This window comes from Odocoileus virginianus, chromosome 6, assembly GCF_023699985.2.
Source record: "Odocoileus virginianus isolate 20LAN1187 ecotype Illinois chromosome 6, Ovbor_1.2, whole genome shotgun sequence".
In the NCBI taxonomy this organism is placed as follows: Eukaryota; Metazoa; Chordata; class Mammalia; order Artiodactyla; family Cervidae; genus Odocoileus; species Odocoileus virginianus.
In genome coordinates, this window is record NC_069679.1 from 27,694,237 (window position 1) to 27,711,627 (window position 17,391).

The 17,391-nt window shown below is 46.4% G+C and overlaps 2 protein-coding genes across 12 annotated transcripts in view; both read right to left on the minus strand.

The window, feature by feature from the left end:
* Positions 1-7,671, minus strand: part of CDAN1 (codanin 1) — a 33,113-nt gene extending 25,442 nt beyond the window's left edge. For 6 of the 7 annotated variants that reach the window (XR_011488232.1, XR_011488230.1, XR_011488231.1 and 3 more), the window contains exons 1-19: positions 7,567-7,671; positions 6,844-7,334; positions 6,431-6,634; positions 6,069-6,238; positions 5,824-5,937; positions 5,663-5,741; positions 5,127-5,247; positions 4,834-4,943; positions 4,296-4,385; positions 3,307-3,382; positions 2,578-2,783; positions 2,158-2,278; positions 1,884-2,030; positions 1,619-1,785; positions 1,140-1,227; positions 804-893; positions 561-615; positions 216-349; positions 25-128 (exon numbers count right to left, since the gene is read on the minus strand). Coding sequence is in view for 3 of the 7 variants with exons in the window: in XM_020906754.2 (XP_020762413.1) it covers positions 25-128; positions 216-349; positions 561-615; positions 804-893; positions 1,140-1,227; positions 1,619-1,785; positions 1,884-2,030; positions 2,158-2,278; positions 2,578-2,783; positions 3,307-3,382; positions 4,296-4,385; positions 4,834-4,943; positions 5,127-5,247; positions 5,663-5,741; positions 5,824-5,937; positions 6,069-6,238; positions 6,431-6,634; positions 6,844-7,334; positions 7,567-7,656 (2,657 nt within the window). In the remaining 4 variants the exon portion in view is untranslated. The remainder of the gene's footprint in view (positions 1-24; positions 129-215; positions 350-560; positions 616-803; positions 894-1,139; positions 1,228-1,618; positions 1,786-1,883; positions 2,031-2,157; positions 2,279-2,577; positions 2,784-3,306; positions 3,383-4,295; positions 4,386-4,833; positions 4,944-5,126; positions 5,248-5,662; positions 5,742-5,823; positions 5,938-6,068; positions 6,239-6,430; positions 6,635-6,843; positions 7,335-7,566) is intronic. The other variant, XM_070469081.1, reaches the window with a different exon arrangement.
* A 1,320-nt stretch (positions 7,672-8,991) lies between these two features.
* The window catches only part of TTBK2 (tau tubulin kinase 2), a 129,048-nt gene continuing 120,648 nt past the window's right edge, over positions 8,992-17,391 (minus strand). For 3 of the 5 annotated variants that reach the window (XM_020906747.2, XM_020906746.2, XM_020906753.2), the window contains 2 exons: positions 15,434-15,867; positions 8,992-9,379 (listed from right to left, as the gene is read on the minus strand). In XM_020906747.2, coding sequence (XP_020762406.2) covers positions 9,327-9,379; positions 15,434-15,867 — 487 coding nt within the window. In that variant the 3' untranslated portion in view covers positions 8,992-9,326. Of the gene's footprint in view, positions 15,868-17,391 lie in introns of all 5 variants that reach the window. The other 2 variants (XM_020906752.2, XM_020906750.2) reach the window with 2 other exon arrangements.

The following is a 17,391-nucleotide window of genomic DNA, read 5'->3' on the forward strand; positions in this document are numbered from 1 at the left end:
CCAACCCCCTCAACTCAGACTCACTTGATATGCTTGACACAGTTAGAGCCAATTCTCTCTGCCACAAACTCCACAGTCCTGCGCAGGGAGGGTGGCTGGTTGTGGAAAAAGGCTTGAGCCAGCTGTGCCTGTGGGGAGGAGGGAGCAGTGCAGGGAAGGGCTCCCTTTCTTTCCCTGACCCATGGGGTGGCCCCTGCTTCCACCCTGCCCCTTACCTGCAGCCCCTGTGTGGTCTGGGGAGGCTGGGCTCCCAGGCCCGTGGTGGTGGTGGGGGTAATTTTCCTGACAAAGCCCCCACTACGTCCACTGCTGCCCGACACCCATGAAGCGAGCAGTTTGCGGAGCTCTCCTGCATTAGAGAAGCCCAAGTGCTTAGTTCCAGAACTGTCCCACCTTCCCAAGCATCCAGACTAAGCATTTGTGGAAGAGACAGAATGAGGCATCAGGGAGCGCCTAAGCACAGGACAAAGTACGAGGGTGCTGGGCCCATGGGGTGCCTTTTGGGTACTCAAGAAGGGGCAGGCCAAGGACTGAGGACCCTCGGGGAAGAGCATCCTCACCAATATAGGGGCAGCAAGTGTACAGCAGGTGCTGGTCCACCACAGGCATGCTGTCCTGGGGGAGAGAACAGGTCAGTTTGGGGAAGGCAAGCTTCCCTTCCTGCCAGAAATGGAGCGGTCAGGTTAGAGAATTATGTGAGACTTCAGCCTCTATTCTGGCTTGTTCCTCTGGGCCTGCTGGTAGGCAGGCTACCTCCTTTACTCTTGTGGTCCCCATGGCTCTGGCTGGACCCCAACACTTACCAAGCCATGCTCTGAAGCTACTGTGTCCACCTCAAATACATCCAACGGACCCTCTTCCAGAAAGAATAGGTCCTCAGGGACTGTGGGAATCTGGCAAGAGATTAGGGCAGTGCCAGCCCGCACTTTAGGGATTCATCACACCTCTGACCTCGTGGTCCCAGGGTTTAGGCAACCAGGTTCAAAGCCACCTTCCTCTATGGCAACCCCCATCCTTCCTCCTCTGAGCCTTTAGCTTCTGGCCCCGCTCTTTGTCAGAGTCCTACACTTTCCCTTTCCCCATCTCCAGCCACAGGAGTCACGTCCCCTTTCCCCAACCTGGACCCTCATTTCACCAACCTGGAAAAGCCAGCCTAGGACAGCAAGCAGCAACAGCTTGTTCAGGAAACACATCTCCCCTTCACTTTCCTTTGACAAGACCAAGCTCCTAAAAGGTAAATGAGGGTGTGAGTGGAATCTGTGCAATGAAAGAAATGGAATGGAGTTAAAAAAAAAAAAAAGCCATCACTGGGAAGGTGATTCTCAAAAGGAGACCTAAAAGGGACTGCTGTTGTGTAGGCAACCAGGTCTCATCACCTCTCCCAGATCCGTACTCACTCTTAGCTGGGCCACAGTAGGAACAGAAAAGGGCCAGTCAAAGTGCAAATAACTGCCCACTGTCTTTCCTTGTGGATCAAGGCCTGGCCTCTCCCCTGAGGGTCAGCTACAGCTATGGAAGCACACGGGAAGCACAAGGTGCTTGGCCCTCTTCAAAAGCAGCAGCCTCAGCGACACTCTCCCTGCGCCCTTCTCTCGAGCCTTGCCCTCTCCTGACTCACCGATGCAGGTGCAGCAGGAGAGTGAAGACGCTGCGGTAGTAGTCCAGCATGGGGACGATGTGGTCCGCCAGAGAGAGGAACTCCACCAGCCAGGGCACCGTGAGCACCGCGCGGCGCGCCCGCAGCCCCTGCTGCAGCAGAGCTCGCACGTCCAGGACTGGGGGCACCTGGGAGGGCCAGGGTCAGTCAGGGGCTGGGGAAAGCCTTCTAACGCCGTTGCCGGGCGGCTCCTCCCAGCTCCCTCCTTACCAGCGCCCCCATTCACCTGGCTCCTCAGGGACAGAATGGAGTCCTGCAGCTCACGGGTCGGGGGTGGTTCAGGTCCCCGGTATGGCAGGAAAGCGACAAAGCCCAAGAATTTGGCCAGAAGCCTTAGGCTGAGCAGCACCATAGCAAACTGCCTCCGTTCACCCTGCAGGGCATCAAGCAGTAAAAGGTCCTAAGCATTAGGCTTCTAGAACAAAACCACATCTGTTACAGACTTCTTGAAAATACCTTTTTCCCTCTAGAGCAGAGCCTCCCTTCCTCTGCTTTCTAACCTGCCAGTCCACGTCTGACTCCCCGTCCTCATCACTAGGCTCAGGCTGAGGAAGGGCAAGGCTGTTGAGTTCTCGGATCTTCAAACTCAGACTATCCATGAGATGCTGATTAAACTGGAAGCTATGAAGGGAAGGGGGAAAAAGGTACTGGAGGAGGTGGAGGAAGGATAATAGAGGTGGTGCTCCAGACAGAAAGGCTCAGCCGGACAGACACAGGTGGTCAAGGAACAATGAGGTTACCTTCGTAGGTGAGAGAGTGAGAAGGGAAATGGAAGGAGGAAGTGTGTGTTAGGAGGAGCCCGGGCATCCCCCAGTCCCACCCGCTGACATTCCAGGCCAAGGAGAGCAAACTCGCCCTTCTGGGAACACAAACCTCTTCGGGCCTCTGCCCCCACTCTTGGCAAGACAGGGGGCCTTTACCTGCTGGCACTCAAGATGAAATCCCTGAAGAAGCCCTGACAGCCTGGGAAGGTAGGGGGTGGGCAGGGGCCCCCACTGCTCTGAGGGGCCACAAGCCGTTCCTGTAGGCGCCGCAACCGCCCCAGCTTGTCAGCTCCAAGCATATTTAACACATCCGGAGCCTCACCCAAGACAGTGCCCCCAGCACCACCAGGACTCTGACACATCTGGGGCAGGGGGAGGAGGAGAGAAATTGATAAACCAGTGAGTTTTTCTGGAAAGAAGGGCTGAAGAAAATGAGGAAGCAGTGAACAATATAGGATGCCCACCCTATACTGTGTGCCATAGATATATTTTTTGAGGTCTGCGTTATATTCTTCTTTTTACAGGTGAAGAAACTGAAATTTTAAGATTCAACATCTGCATAGGGTCACGAGAGCTGGGATTTGAAACCAGACCTGACCCTGTGCTCTTTCTACCACATCACAAAGCAAGGGCAAGAAAACAGTGAGGGACAGAAGGAGGGCCAGGAGAGCCAGGTGTGTGAGGGGGCCCACGGAGGCAGGAGGTGTAGGGCGTGAGAGCGCTCTGGCTCCCAAGTTTCAACCACCACCCAAAGAGCAGAACTCTTGTTCACTCTTCAGCCAAGGACCTGCCTGTTCTCCTGGCCTATCCCAAAGTGCCAGCCATTCCTTGGCACCTATAATACATACTGTCCACTGGATACAGATCTCCTGCTGGAGCAATTACCTGGAGAAGTTGTTTTTGGAAAAGTCGAGCAAAATGGCTGTGGCTGCAGGCTGCAGAGAGTTGACCCATCATGGCTCTGAGGAATAAGAGGCAGGGATGGAGTGTGATGGGAGAAGAGGGGGAGAAAGATCTGAGAGAACAGGCCAATCCTTGAGACTTTCAGCCCTCTACCAGGGGCCTGAGCAGCCTTCTGCCAGAGCTGACTGGCACAAGGATATGGGACGAGGTCAGGGATACTTTCCTTAGCACCAAGATCCCTCAAGGCTAGAGATACACTTACTGAAACTGTCAGTCACTCAGTCATGTCCGACTCTTTGCGACCCCATGAGCTGTAGCCTGCCAGGCTTCTCTGTCCATTGGGATTTCCCAGGCAAGAATACTGGAATGGGTTGCCATTTCCTTCTCCAGGGGATGTTCCCAACCCCGAGACAGAATCTGGGTCTCCTGCATTGCAGGCAGGTTCTTTACCATCTGAGCCACCAGGGAAGCCCTTAACCTTACATTTAGCCAAACATGAAATAAGACCACCCTTCTCATCCTCAGTCTACACTGACTGCCAGTGAGCTTCATGACCAAGGTGGAGGGAGACTGCCAGACAAGAGCATATTCTTTCTGTATCCCAGTTATCCAGCTGCGCAAAGTTATCTGTACCATCAGATTAGACGATGGAGAAAATAGAGGTTGGGAAGGGTCTAAGCCTGTGACAGGCCAAGACTCATGCAACCTGAAATAACAGTGTTCCGCTTTATCAATCGTTTGCAATCACAGAGCAAGTATAAGTGATTTCTGAGTAGATGATGTTGGAGAGACAAATCCCTTTTGAGGAGAGGCAGAGGTGGCAGTAACTAAGAGATTAAGGAAGACAGAAAACAGCTTTGTGCTAGGAGTTTGGGGTAGGGAGAGAAGCCTTTCTCTAACCAGTCACCCAAACACCACTAAGTCGCTGACTGCTAGAAGCAAGAGAAAGTGACCAGTGTATGAGCACGTACCTGATCCTGCTGCCCAAGCCCTTCTCAAAATCCCAGCCAGGCTCCTCATGGCGGTCTTCCCACTCTCGAAGTACCTCGTAAAACACATCCCTGGCAGACACATTAAGATGTCTGATCAACTGAAGCACAGTTGGCCTAACTCACTCTCACGCTCAGAACTGAGGACAGGACCATTCACAGCTCCATTCCTATCCTCTCCAAGGTTCTCTATGTGATAATCCCACAGACCCGGGAGCAGTACACCACATGCTTCACATACTTCTGTGGGCAGTTAAGGCTGATCTGGCACTCATCTGAGAACCCTGTGACCAAAGTCATTACACCTGCGAGAAAGCTGCTACTGTCAGAGGTGCAAGTCCATGGGCATGAAACAGAATGAGGCTAAGTGGCTCTTAAGATGTTTGCTAGGAAGGGCCTGGTGGTGCTAAACTATAACCGTTGGTGCCGAACACCTAGTTTCTACAAAAATAACATGGGCTGCCTATCCCAGAGAAAATGCTGCTTCATCCCCTCCCCCAAAGTCCCCTTTTCTTATCACCTCTGTTTTTTGAAAGTATGAAAGGCTCGGTCACTGGAGAAGTTAGCACGATTGTCAGTTTCTGGCTGAAAGGAGACAGCTTGAGCAGAAGGTGGCATCGCCAGAGAGACCTAAAACATGGCAGTAACATTAGGGACTGAAAGCAGAGTTCGTGCTCCGAAAACTTTGTCCCCATAATCTAGTCCAGAGTTTTAGGCCACATGACACTACAGTGGTGTGAGCTGGGCCACCTGAATCATGAGACTGGGAAGGGCCAGGGCCAGGCTAGAAGATGTCTAAGATGGGGTCACTACCTTGGCAACACTGCCCTCATAGGCAGCTCGGAGGCGGCCTTGCAGAGCCGGTGAGAAACACAGTAACCGCTCGTTCTCAGCCAACAGCTTCAATGTCCCTTTGTCCAGGTGGGAAAGAATGCTACAGGGATAAGAGCACACATGACTGAGAATGGGACAGACTGCAAATAGGCAGCTGGCATCTGCAAACCACACAGTGTGTTACCTGCAGCACAGAGCAGGTACATGAAGGAAAGTCAAGGGCCAAGGATTAAAGATGATAAAGGCAAAGGGAAAGGAAATGAGAAACTATGGAGCAGCTAATGAGCAAAGCAGAAACAGTAAATAAACCCAAAGGTCAGCTACCAAGACCACTGGGGGCAGTTTGATTCTTTCAAGGACTAAATTCATAGCTGTGACACGAAACTGAAGGTCACACGTAGGAGAAGGTCTAGGGTCACTACATCTGTGTCAAGCACAAGTGTGTTCCTGAAGCAGCCAGAGAATCAAGTGAATAATGCAAATAAGGTTCAAATGCTTCAGCTGGGGAAACTTACTGAAATTGATGTTCCAAAACCTGCACTGCAAAGAAGACACAATCATGGACACTCTGGAACAGAGGGCTTTCCAGGGAATCTAGAAGGACAGTACCAAGCTGTTGGTTAAAAACAATTTCATTTCCAGACATGATTTTTCAAAAAGAGGCTTGTTCACCAACCTACAGCTCCTGGAGTTGGTTCAAGGTCACTGTCTTTGGCAGCCACCATCCTCCGGGCAGTAAGGAGCTGAAGGACGAAGAAAAGCTCCAAGAAGAGGTTTGGTACCAGGTTCTCTGGTTAAAAAGGAAATTTCAGGGTATTGAAGGCCAGTCAAAACAAAGGCTCAGTTCTACACACCTTATCAGTTTTTTTACCCTGTAGTTCTAGAAGTGTCTTCATTGCAGGGCTCTTTGTTCTCACTCACCTGCAATGCATGAAGAGTAGACAAGGGCAACCAGCTCCAAACGCTGGCGGGAAGATACTCTGGCAGGGTCAGCGGGTTCAGCCGTGAGGTGTCCTGTCCGGCTGGGGTGAGGAGACCCTGATTCTAGGGTGGGACAGGCAGGAGCAGGTGATTGCTGCAGCTGCTTAGAGCTACCGGGAAAGAGAAATGTCATGAGCAGTCAGCATGGTTTCTCCTCCCCAGCCACACTCAGGTTCCTTAGAGACATGTCCACAGCCCAGGAAACAGACCCAGGGTTCCCAGGAGACAAATTAAAAACAGGGAAGAGCCATGCAAATCCCCCACAGAGGAAGCTGTCATCCCCAGGAGCAGCAAGGCCATACCGCTCCTTCCTGAGCATCTCCCGCTCCTCTTGCAGACTTCTGCACCCTGAAGGAAGCCCATGGCCCCAAGAGCTAGTGTCTAGGACTGAGGGTTGGGAACTGGGAACACAGCTGATTGGGGGTGAGGTGAAGCAAGTCTTGGGCTTGGAAAGTGATCGCTCTTCGCTCACTGGAGTTGGGTTGATCCTGCGGGAAGGCTTGGTCCTGTTGAAAAGTAGCCATAGGTTTTCCTAATTCCCATCTTCAAGCATCTCTCCCTCCACCATATCTAGCACCCCTTGCAAAATGCCCCTCACCACGTAGATATTTCACCCCCAACTTTCTTGTAATTACCACGCTCTACTACAGAGCACCCAGTCATAATTTTTTACTCCCCTAGCAAAGCCATCTTTTAGAAGAGGGCTGATTCTCACCCTGCAGAGCCGGGGGGAACGGAACCCACGGGAGGGAACTCCTCCAGGTTGCTGAGGTTTGGCGGATCAGAGCGCGCGAGGCTGGGGCTGCTGGGGCTGCCAGAGCTCCTGGGCCTTCGGCCCCCGGCCCAGGGCAGGCACTCCCCGCTGACCCCCTCCTCCAGGCCCCCGGGGCCGCGGCCTCCTCGTTCGCGGGCCGGCCCCGGGCCCCGCCTCCTGCCCCCACGGCGGGCCGAAGGGGCGTCAGCGGCGGTGGCGCTCGAAGCCTCGATCGGAGGGAAGAGCTGGTTGCGCGCTCCGCGGCCGCCCCGCGGCGGGCCCCCGGATCTCCCTGGCAAGGCTGTCGAGGAGCCCGGGGCCTTGGCGGGGGTTGGGGGGCCCTGCGGGAGGACGCGGCTGCTCTGTTCCCTCAGGAAGTTCAGCAGGAATGGCACGAATTCCTTCCGCAGCGGCCGAAGTGAGCTCAGCGCAGCCGCCTCCCCGGGGTCATCCTGAGGGAGAAGTGCCGAGGAGCGAGAGTCAGTTAGCAGCCAGCCCGGGGCCGCGAGCAGCCGGGGCCGCAGGGCGCGCTGAGGGTGGCGGGCGGCCGGGGCAGCGGCCCCTAGTTGGAGCGCACTCGGCCCCGGCTGACAGTCAGGCACTCTAGAGGAATGGGACGGGAGGAGCGGTATCTCCCGCGGGAAACAGCTTCAGGCCAGGCTGGGGGCGTGTCGGCGCTGTTACCTCCGAACTCTGGGCGCTGCGCGCGATCCACCGCACAGCGGCTGCGACCGACAGCTCCTCTCGCAGCAGCGACTCCAAAACGGCCGCCATCCCGGTCAGGGCGCTCTGAGGCGACTGCGCAGGCGCCGGCGCGCCACGGGCGCCCTGGGAAGGGCGGGGCCGGCGCCGCGGGGCGACCGTTGGGCCGCGGGGCGGAGGGGCAGGGCCAGGGGCGGAACCGGGGGCGGGACCGGGGCCGCCGCCGACCGCTGGGCTTCCCCGCGCTGAGGCTAGACTTGGGCCTTGGCTCAAGGCCGTGGCTGGGTCCGTGGTTCCTGACAAGAGGCCCGGTGGTCCGCCAGGTGCAGCGTACTGCTGTCGGTGAAGCCGGGCCCCGGCTGCCCTGGCCCGAGGGTGACCTGCCGGGACTCGGGGAGACGCGGCGGGGAAGACCAAGGGTCCGGGAGAGCGGCCGGACCGTAAAGGTGAACTATTCTCCGGAGAAGATGCCTACATCTTCTACGATAAGCACATTCTTTTCTTTCAAGTTTTCTATATTCAATCATCACTACCCTAAAGATAAATTAAGATAAACTTTGCTTAACTTCATTTTGACCTTGTCTTTTCCAAAAGCTGAGTTTTGAGTCCCCTGCCCACTCGTTTTCCAGCACTCACCAACAACTGATCGATCATTTAAGACTTTAAGTCGGAGGGGCTTTTTAGGATCCTCAGCCCACAACCCTTAAAAATGCCCCAGGCCACCCTGCACACAGATTCGCCGTCTTTATTATCCCTTATACGTTACACGAGGTTAATAGTTAAGCTACTTTGCAGTTAAGCAGTTAATAGGCATACACATGATTAGTTTCTGGCAGCTTGTTATTAATTTTTCTTATTTCAAAAAATACGAGAATCATCTCTCTGGATGTTGCTGCTTCACTGAGAACTCAAGAAAGGGAAATTGGGCTGAGAAAAACAAATGGCACTAACATTCAGGCCAAACCAAATCAGGAAGGGTGAAGCAGTGCCCGCGTGAAAGCCTCCTGAGAGCTCCCTTGGTTCAAAGGACAGTGAAAAAGAGGGGATGCTGGAAAGCAGAAATCACTCCAGTGATACGGGGACGTTTCCTGCAGAGAAGGGAAAAATACCTCCAACGAGCGATACAGTGATGGGTTGAAAGAGAGCTTTTAACACTTTCAATTTTATTACATGGGGAACCCTCTCCTCACATCCCTGAACCCTGGTTGTTGTCTGCAGGGGAAAGTGAATACCTAGTTTCTATTCCAGTGCTTCTTTTTCTAGGTCACTTCTGGATGTGGTACTGCATTTATAGAACGCTTTCTGCTCCCTGTTGATCCTGTGACCTCCGGTGCATTCAATAACTATTAAATTAGAAAAATATTTCCCACTTCTGAAATCCAAACCATCACACAAACAGAACTAGAGTTTGCATGCGGAATGAATATTTTATTACTAGATTATAAAAATAAAATACAAAATAATTTTAAAACAGAACTTAAAACACTGTACAAAGCTTTAATATGATACAAATGGGAAAATTAAATAAATAATTACACTTTTATGTACAGATGGCCTATACAAAAGCACTCATGTTTCTGCCAATACTCTATGTCCTTGGTTGCCTGAGCAAAAATGCATCAAGAGGGCTGATTGGAGGGGAAAGGGATACAATACAATACCTTTGGAGGTATTTCAAAGAGCAGTTTCTCATCACTGACTTCATGAAGAGAAGAAAGGGAGAAAACTATGGAACTGTTAAATTACTCTAACTTGTCTTGCTCGATGAGTGAATTCTTCTGGTTTGCAGTTCCATCTGATTTAAAAGATGCCAATAGTTAGAAACTTTCAAGATTTACATTTAATTCAAAATTAGATGCTTCTCAACTCTTTTTTCCTAAAAGCTGTAAACTTGTAAGTAAATGACCCAGTGACATCAGCAGTTGGTTATTTTAGGAAAGGAGTCAGGAGGGGAACCAGGAACTGTGCATGAGAAATGAGGAAGCGCAAGCCTGGGTCATCTGTTCTTTTCTTTACTCAGTTCACAAGTTCACACAATCCAAGTTAAGAGCCCCAGTGGTACATGTTATATTTCCTTTAGCTTCCTCTATTTGTATTTCTGAATTAGTGAACTGATTTATCTAACCGGTGAATAGTTTAAAAAGAAAAAAATCCCAAGGGCTTTCCCTTCCCTGTGTTGATCCCTAAAATAAATTACATTCAAGCTCTGGTAGGTTTGTTTATCCCTTGTGAATGAGAAGAACACCCAGACAGACCCCAGGGATGGTGAAGTGCCATACAGGAATTTTTAAGGATTTGAAGTGTATATTTTTGGGGGGGGGGGGCGGGGGCGGGGGGCGGGTGGAAGGAATATATGGCAGGGGTAGTCTATATTAAAAACTAGGTTTACCCAGTGTTTTTAACTTGGTGAGTGAACACTTATGTACACAACATGTATTAAACTACTGAAAAGAAAGAGAAAATTTCCTATCATTAGTGTGTAAAATTATGTCAGCAAGTTCTATATTCAACATGGGCTCAAAGGTCTGCCTCATGGAATCCTATTCTCTCGGTGAAGGAACCCAGAATCCCTGGCCCAGAGTATCTGAGATACACACTGTGCCCATACTGTCACTTCAATTAAAGAGGCAGATCCTGTTAAAGTTTCACAGGGCAATGAAGAAAAAGGCTTCACTTCCTTTACATGTCTCCTTAAGACCAAGGATCCAGCAAAATCTATGGAAATAATCATCAAATTACTGAGTAAAGGTTTCTACTTGGCTCTTTAGTGTTTTAAGATTGTGTTATCAGGTCAAGGTGACTTTGATCTTGTCACATACTCTGATTTTCGGATCCGCTTAAGGGAAGTAATTAAACCTCAAGCTTATGTTTTAAAAGTTGGAACAGATAACCACAACTGAACTAGAAAATATACTGATGGGTCAAGAATATAATCATTTCATGTCCAGACAAGAATTTGAGGTGTGTAGCATCCAAATTTCCCTTTAAATCAATAGGGGGATCCTTGTCCCATTTGCTGGAGTTACCTAAGAACCATAAGAATTCCCCATTTATTGCCTGCAGTTCTCCCTAGCAGTGCTGGCAACAGATTCTGCAGTCTCCTGAATCTAACTGGCTTAAATTTCTCATGATTCCAGAGAGACAGCCAAACTCTGGAGAATATCCAATGATATGTTTCCACACTACTCTCACATCCTTGAATTCTATACCAGAGTTCTACTGGATGAAGTGGGACATCCTAACAACCAACCACCTGGGGTTTCCCATGAACTACTCTTTCTGTATGGTCTGCGGGTTAGAACTGCCTCTTGTTCCCATCTCTAAGTTAAGGTCTAAATATGCACCTGTGATTTCTGAACTTGGGTGAATATTGACATGTGAGGACTACCACAGTGGTTACAGGCCTTAATCCTGAAAACTTTGTTAGAACACAGATGATGAACTATTCTGCAAACAACTATCTATAGTACCAAACTCAAGAAAATTAAACAACATAGTTGTCATCAACCATTCTATCTCCTCAGTGATACAGGTGCTGAAATCTCTCTCTTTTAGGCAAAGTCCCAACACATGTGTGGTAAATACACATAAACAGAAATGGGCAGATTTTAAAACAGTGAATGCATATAACTTAATTCCAAAACATATAAACATGACAAAACAAACAGTTCCCTAACATACGTCACGCTTTGATATCAAGGAATGAAAAAGTTTTAAAATGTGAAAATTTTGACCTTCAAGGCTAAATCTAGACTTACCTACAAATAAATGTATTTTCAAGTAGCCAAAGTAAGATGCATTTTTTCCTTAAGCCACTAAATTCTGAATTCTGGATCCTGTTTCTCCTATCACCAATTCTAATGTTAGATTAAGAATGTAGTTTCTAGAACAAAGAATCCTCTGCTCTTGAGGGAAGAAGCATCTGTTTTTAATTCAAAGCTATTGGATATATAAAAACTAGCTATGGTTTTAACTATCTGTCTGGGTTTATCAAACATGCAACATTTTTCCTTGTCAATTAAATATAACCATAGAAACAGTCACATAAAAATCTGTGGCCTGGAAGGAATCTCTGATGATTACAGAAGAACCTCAAGTTCCCGTAGTGGCTAAGAGTGACAGAGAAAGAGGTACCGCACCCTGGTCCACTGGATTAGTAAGCAGCTGAGATTTGTTTAGTGTTTCAAAGCAAACAATAGAGTGGATAATGGCAACAGTGGGTCTTAATTACCATTTTGCTAGTTATTTAGGACTTGATTAACTTGGCAACTTAAAAAAAAAATTTCACTTCACAACATGCAACTTAAAAAACAGAATGTAACTATGCTGTTGTCAGCAAGGCCAGCTTGCACACCACAGTTGAGAGTAACAGTGTCTATTTAAGACTCACCATTCAAGCATGTTTATGATCTGTGCTTTACAGTTAAATTTGATATGACCCAATTTTCATTCTTTGTTCACTGTACGTTAAAGTAAAATGCCTTTAAGCTGTGCAAAAGACTGCTGTGTGGAATTTTAATATTTCAAACAATCTATACACCCTGGAGATTTGGTAGCATAATTTAGAAGTAAGCTACCTAAAGAGACTGAGCTATGGCTAATTTCATCTTCTGCTCCACCCATTCCAGAGACTGGACAAGGGAGGGTAAGGGCAAGCGTGACAAGGTAACTAACCATTTTGTTGTGACAGAAGAATCTAGGAGGCACTTGGTTTTCAAAAGATAATTTTAACTTCTTCCCCATACTACTCTTAACATAGTTTGGCTTGACTTTAAAGGATAGCCAAGTCCCTCACCTTAGAATAACCAAACTGGTTCAGAATTACTTGGATGATCTATGTCACTGAAATGTGAAATATGCCATCATTAAAAAATAAATAAAAATAAATTTAAACAGAACTAACAATAACAACAAAACCCAATTCATTTTCTGTGTCATACAGAAATAAAAACAAAAACCCTTGTGCCAAAAGTGCTTTGCTCAGGGCTGCCAATTTCTCTTTTTAGCCCAAGACATCTAAAACCGTAGAGTTTTTTTTTTAAAAAGCAGAGTAAATCTCTATACAAGACAGTCCTTTTAAGTGGATATATTGATACATGAGATATAATTAGTCTTTTTTTGAAAGTATCAGAGCAGAAATATCTTTGGTTAACTCTTTTTCTCTATGTGCAAAATAAAACATTCTTACACAGCAAAATTTTCTCTCTCTGGATCTTGAGTTTGACAGTGCCATTGAGAAAAAGGGGCAACACAGTGGAAAAGTTGGGAGAAAAACGGAAGGACTCAAGAAAGAGAAAAAACATTCAGTTGCCGTGTTGTCATCACTATCAGGTTTAACTTCTAGCAGAGAAGTACCAGTAAGAAATAAAATAGCACACTTACTACAGTTTGCAGCTTCATCAGTTTTTCGAATAGTTACCACAAGCACATTTCTGATTAGAGGGGTCAGGATTTAAAGCTGGCTACTTTTAGCACAATTTTGCTAATACAACAGGAAAAATGAGATAATTTCTTAATTACAGATTACTTCTTACCTCCACCCCGCCCCTGACAAAGTGAGATGAAAAGAGGAAAGCAGAATGGTAATTTTTTTAGAGATTAAAAAAAAAAAAACTATTTATGGTAGACCCATAATTATCAACCCAGTTTATCCACTCTAACCATAGGAGAGAATTATGTGATTAACATGACAAACCTCTGAATCAGTATTACAAGCTGTCCTAGTAATTTTTTCCCCTATCAAAATTTTTTAAAAATGAAAATTAAATAACCTATCTTGGCCTGTTGAAGACTGCCAACCTTTGCACATACACAAGGAAGGCAAAAAGAATCTGAAGTGTCACATGCCAAGAACAGATTTTCAGAAATGAAGATAGGCAAGGCCCAAGTGTACACGAGGCACACAATAAAAAGTAATCTCACCATCTGTGATCTTGAAATTACAAATGGAGAATGAGAAAGAATGAGTTTATATAAGCATATGTTTCTCTATATATTTATAAATATTTATATAATTTACCATGAAGACATGCAAGTAGTGCTTTAGCAACTATTATACAATATAAATACAGAAGGATTGGTCTTCCAATATTACAGTTGCTTTAGTTAAACAGCAAATAGGTCTTATCTATTGCATTCCTCTGTAGTCTTGCAACCGGAGAGAAATTAAGGTTCCACATTATGCTACATTTCTTATGGGAGACCATATATGCCTCAATAGTGTTTTGAGTTTTTGTTTTTTTCAAAAAGCTCGACACGGATATAGAGAACAAGAAAAGTTCAGTCAGTGCAGCTTCAGGGCAGCTTTGATGCAGCATTAGAATATGTTCACTTGGTGAGGAAATATCTTTCTTTTTCTGTTTTCCAATTCAACCATATTAGGTTTGGCAGCAAATACAAGGTCAAAGCAAAAGCACAGATGTTTGCTAGAAGGCAAATTTCAACAGCAAGCAGACCAATTTACCTGACCTTAATGAGGTCTTTACAACACAAAAACTACAAAGTACAAAAGAGCCCATTTAAAAAATCTAGTATAATTTAACTCTGATTGATTTCTCTTAGCAAAGAGTGAGATCAGAACAAATATGATCCTCCTTACAGCTTTATAAATTAAGATTATATGTAAATCAGGTCAAGAAGCCCAAATATTCAAACTAAAACACAGGAGAAGCAGGTAATAAAACCTTAAAAGATAAATACTGACCCTAAATTTATTTCCTCAGGTACTCATTCCTTCTTGGCTAAACATATAAAATACAAAGTTTGATAATTTTAAGCCTCATTGTACCTAATTTCTTCCTATGTTTCTTTCTAAAGCTCTAAAGCATAAAGTCACACTCCACAGTGATGTACTTTCCTGGTATTGTCTTGGAGGTTGACAGCAGAAAGAGCTGGTACCTAGAATATTCAAGGAAGCAAGGTCTACTACTCTGGCCAGTTTTCCTTCCACAAGGAGGAAACTACCAGAGGGAAGAGGGTCTTCTATCTCGAAGAGTATTACTCCACACTCGGCCCCCATCCCTAAAGCACTAAAGCCTGAAAGTGGTTCTACTTAACTGTGCCTTCCTTCACCTAATCTTCACCAGTTATTTTTCACAATAAAAATATACTAAGAACTGTTGCTCCAAATATAAATATTAGGAGATTAAAAATAATTGGATTTTAAATTCTTAGCATGTGCTGCTAAAAGCACATTAGAATGTGTTAAAATAAGAGAGACCAGGTGCAAACACTAGCTTTAAAAAATGTGAAATCCAAGGAGGGTACTGGGAATGAGGCAAAGTAAAGGTATGAACTCTCAATACCCAGATAAACACATCAGCCAAATGTATCCAAGCGCTGGCTTCCCAGCACACACTTCTCACATACTTTGAGTATTGGAGTGATTTTGACTCTCCAAGGCTGGGAAGTTTTGGAGAGCAAATACTAGAAGTTTCACTTTTGCTATATAATCTTTGAGTAGAGCCTTAAAAAAACCAGGCCATACCCCTTAAAATTCCAATCTACCACCTACCTTCAACATTTTTGTTTCGAAGGCATCTAAAAACTGAGAGTCCATTTAACCAGTTTCACCCCTTTTGATTGTGCTGGATGGCCCCTTCCTATGCAAAGACACTGATTCCTGATCTGCTTGCTGCCTGCCTTAGGTAATTTCTTATCATATATTTGTATCTTCTTATAAATAATTTATCAAGTTACTTTCTTTTGTGAGAGAAGATCAACACGGATTTTTTTCTTTTTTAAATAGACAGTACAGGAACACACATGCATCAGATTTAGGAGGAAGATCGCACACCTTTCAGAGAGATGCGGCCCAGCTCCTATCTGCTGAGTTTACTGGCTGACTTACTCTTCCCTGGGGGGGCTTTAGCGCTGGCTGAGTGGTGGTGGAAGCTGCTGGATCCTTTCAGGCCATTCTTGCTGGGTTTGCAATGCTCCTGTTGGCAGGACCTCCTGGAGGAGGAAGATCCCGAGTGGCTGGGAGGTGACTTGCTTCTCCCCAGATGCGGGGATGAACTCCTCTGGTCATGGTGGGGCCGTCCAGCCCGAGACGGTGAGGAACTGGATGTGCGAGGCAAGGAAGAGCTCCGAGGAGAGGCACTGGGACTCCTGCGAGGGACAGCTGGACTCTTGGGTGGTGTTTTTGGATTGTGAGGGGTTCCTGGACTCTTGCACTGCGTAGTGTTCCGGGGTTTCTGAGATCCATTTTGAAGAATTTGGGCCAGGCGGGAGAAAAGGTCTGAGTCGGAATTGCTACTCCCTAGGACTTTATATCTGCGGAGCCTTAAAAGAACAGAGAATAATTAGTTTCATTTTAATTCACTTCAGTTGAGACCAGCAAGTCACAATGTCCCAGTCATAATATGTACGTGTGTGCATCAGTCGCTCAGCCGTGTCCGACTCTTCGCGACCCCAGGGACTGTAGCCCACCCAGGCTCCTTTGTCATGGGATTCTCCAGGCAAGAATACTGGAGTGGGTTGCCATGTCCATCTCCAATATGTAACATGTATGATGTGAGTTCAAATCAGGAAACAGAGGACGCAGAGTTACTCTTCCGTGTATCAGTTGTATGACCGTGGACAAGTACTTCACCTCTCCCAGCTTTGAATGCGAATATTATCTATCTCACAGGGTTACTGAGCAATTAAGTGCCATAAAGTACTTAACTGGATGTCTGCCATCCAAAAGCACTTACTTGTTGTTAGTCCCCTTCCTCTTAGAGCACGTTAGCTCTTCCCATTTCAGGATTTACTTAATGAAATGTCTCTAAGCATGTTAGCACATGAGAGAGAATAAACCATTCTGTTTAAGGCTTCTAGGACAGGAATTCTACATGCACTTATGCAAACATTACACTCTACAATACGTCTTCAACACCAACTGTACTCACCAATAGCAGGAACTGCAGATAAAAATATATTTTAATTTCTTTAATAATTTCCAAAAGAAAAGAGTAGTCACTGGTTTCTCTGGGCCTCAGTTTCTGCCTCTCATAATAGCTCAGTTCTGCCCCTCACAATAGCCTGTGATTCAGGAGAGCTGGGTTTAGGGACTGTTTGCCTCTCTTACTGGCAAACAAGCTTGGGCCCAGAATTCTAAATATAGAAAATATTCATATGAATAGCAGTGTCTCCTCTGCCCTAAATGTCTTTCTGTCTTGGCCTATCTAAAATCCATTTGGTATAAGAATTTAAACCTCAAACTGCTGACATGCCACTCCTTACAGAAGAAACCAGAAGAAAAACTTCCAAGTTGTATTGGCACCTAGGATGCAGGGGACATATATAGCCACATCACCATCATGGGTCAGAACAAGTTACTGTGTTTTTTCTTCTCTAAATTTTCTCTCCTCTTTCTTCCCCATCATCTACCTATACTGACAAATGACAGGAATTCATTCTGGTTAAGCCTAACTTCATGGATCTTATAGTAAAACTAGAATGGAGTAAGACAATGCCTCTGTGCCAGGACCTGTGTGGGAAAGCTGAGTTCCCACTGAATTTCCCGAGTTTCAGGTTGGTCAGCTGTGTAGTATCTGACACAATGCCACATGTTTGGCTTTGTTATCAAGTTATCAAGTTCTTTTAAGGGACATGCAAAGTTCTAAATAGTAAATGATAAGATTTGGACTTGAGCTGCAGTCCAAAGCAGCTATACTTTGAAAGCAGCTATATATACAGATATACTATCTCTATTAAGCATAGACGCCAAGCAAAAAAGAAGCGGGGGATGTGTTAATACTGCTCATGGAATCAGCTTTTTAAAATGTCTCAACTAAATGACTGCTGTTTATTCATCACTGTTTT